The sequence below is a fragment of the Chaetura pelagica genome, unplaced genomic scaffold (genome assembly GCF_000747805.2).
Source record: "Chaetura pelagica isolate M959 unplaced genomic scaffold, ChaPel_1.0 scaffold139, whole genome shotgun sequence".
Taxonomy (NCBI): domain Eukaryota; kingdom Metazoa; phylum Chordata; class Aves; order Apodiformes; family Apodidae; genus Chaetura; species Chaetura pelagica.
The window spans coordinates 8,559,862-8,562,280 of NW_009970717.1; the positions used below are offsets into that span (position 1 = coordinate 8,559,862).

At 58.8% G+C, this 2,419-nt stretch overlaps 1 protein-coding gene across 1 annotated transcript in view; it reads left to right on the plus strand.

The window, feature by feature from the left end:
- Positions 1–349: 349 nt before the first annotated feature.
- LOC104396425 (DNA replication complex GINS protein PSF2-like) overlaps positions 350–2,419 on the plus strand; it is a 25,108-nt gene continuing 23,038 nt past the window's right edge. The window contains exons 1-2 of the mRNA XM_010006263.1: positions 350–377; positions 1,769–1,911. Of these exons, the coding sequence (XP_010004565.1) occupies positions 350–377; positions 1,769–1,911 (171 nt within the window). The remainder of the gene's footprint in view (positions 378–1,768; positions 1,912–2,419) is intronic.

The window sequence follows — 2,419 nt, forward strand, 5'->3', positions numbered from 1 at the left end:
CTTGCAGCCCTGACCACAGGGGAGCAGAGAAGTGGGGATGAGATTCCCAACCCAGCAACAGGCTCCTTCTCTACCCTGCCAAAAAGTTCCTCCTGAAACTTGGTGGAGTCACTAAAGCACTGTGACATCAGCAGTGGTTTCTGCTAGCGAGCAGCCCTGCTTCCTGTTGTGCCTGGGCTCTTAAAAATATGTATATATTTCAGCACATATAGGTGCAGGCTGCCACTGAGGTCACCCTCCTTCTTCCCAGAGCCTCTTCCCACAACATCCAACTCCCTTCCTTGCAGCGCCGGCCGCGAGGACCCGGTGGCAGGGCTGGAGAGCTGAGTCCTGCTGAGAGGATGAGAACATGGGGCACAAGTTCTCCTGCCTGAAAGGTAAGTTTGGGAGGGGGCTGGGCTTCCTGCTTCCTCCCTGAAGGCGTCTGGGGGGTGGTTGGGTGGTTCTTGGGTGGTTTGGGGAGGTTTGGGATCTTGGTGGTATTTAAGTGACAGGTGACCTGTTGTCCCCCCTATAAAAATGTCAGGTGTGCTTGCTCCTGCATCCTTGGCTTCAGAGCATCCTTGTGTTGCTGGGATCCCTCAAGGAATCAGGTGGGGTTTTTTTAGAGGTGGGAAAGAGCCAGGATGGATGGGATGCTCGGGATCAGCCCAGGGTACCCTGGCTCCTGGGCTCTGGGCTGACCCCGAGCATCCTTCATTGATCCCCCTTTCCCCAGGGATATTCCAGCCCAGGAGCTTCTATCCTGCTGTTTTCCCCCAGGGATATTCCAGCCCAGGAGCTTTCTCTCCTGCTGTTCCCCCCCCGCCCCGACTTTAATCTTCTTAATGGGAATGGCAGCAGGGCTGTCTGCAGGGAGAAGGAAGTGAAGGCTGGATATTGCATCTCCCATTAGCTCTGCATCCCCCAAGGGACTTGTATTAATCATCCCAGGGCTCGTTAGGGATGGGAGCTAACGAGCATCCCACTCTAAAATGCAGAGCTGCTCCTTCCCTGGCTTTTCCCAAGCCACACTCCTCCCTGAGATGCTGGCAGTGGTGGGCAAGGCTTTTGACTGCACCACCCAAAAAATCAGCCCTGCACCCATATCCCCCCTCCCCATGTCAGGGATGGGGTGGGGGTCCCACAGACCCCCCCAGAGGGAGTGACCAGAGAGGGGAAACTGAGGCAGGGAAGCCTCCTCCTTCCTTCCATCGTTCCCAAAGCCAGGGCAGGCCCCCTCAAAATGCCCCTCCAAATACCTCTGACAATCCTGCAACAAAAGACCCCCCTCCTCGTTCCCTCCCGTGCCCAACTCCCTGATGCAAGGCAGGGATTGATCCTTCATTAAAAAGAGATTAAAAATATCAATGTCTGTCCCCTCAGGGCATTTTCCTGCTTGGGAAGAGCTGAAACCTCCCTGGCTGCTGCCTGTGCCTGCCGGGGCTTATCTCCTGATTAAAACAGCAACGAAAAATAATAATAACAAGAATAATAATAATAATAATGAAAAGCAGATTAAAGTGATCAGCAGCCCCGGGGAGGGAGGAGGGGAAAGGGGCTGGGCAGGTGGGGGGGGGGGATGCTGTGGTATCCACCTCTGTCAGACACCCCGAAAGTGCAGGGTGAGGAGGAGGTGCGAGGCTGCACCTGGCTGCTGTGGATTCTCTAAGGGCTCGTAAAGGGGTTGAGCAAGACGTGGAAGGCAGGGAGTGTGTGTGGGGGGGCTGCTGCAGGGCACCCCCCCTCCACCTCCCCAACCAGATCTTCTTTTCCCCGATTTCTGCAGGTTTGAAGACGTGTGTGAGCAGCAGGGAGGACAGCGAGGGGACCCCGGTGACACCCCCGGGGAACAACCACCTGGACGTGCCCTCCATCATCGTCACTCCCCCCACGCCCACGGGAACCGCCCTGTCCCGGGAACCCCGGCAGGCGGGGGGGGCAGCGCCCTGCAACCCGTGCTGAGCCTGGGGGGGGAGCACTGCCGGATCCCCGGGATGGAGCCTGATCCCCAGGGATGGAGCCTGATCCCCAGGGATGGAGCCTGATCCCCCGGGATGGAGCCTGGATCCCTCGGGGGGGAGCCTGATCCCCCGGGATGGAGCCTGATCCCCTGGGATCGAGCCTGATCCCCCGGGATGGAGCCTGATCCCCTGGGATGGAGCCTGATCCCCAGGGATGGAGCCTGATCCCCAGGGATGGAGCCTGATTCCCGGGATGGAGCCTGATTCCCAGGGATGGAGTCTGATCCCCAGGGATGGAGCCTGATCCCCTGGGATGAAGCCTGATCCCCTGGGATGGAGCCTGATCCTCAGGATGGAGCCTGATCCCCCGGGATGGAGCCTGATCCCCCGGGATGGAGCCTGATCCCCTGGGATGGAGCCTGATCCCCAGGGATGGAGCTTGATCCCTGGGATGGAGCCTGATCCCCGGGATGGGG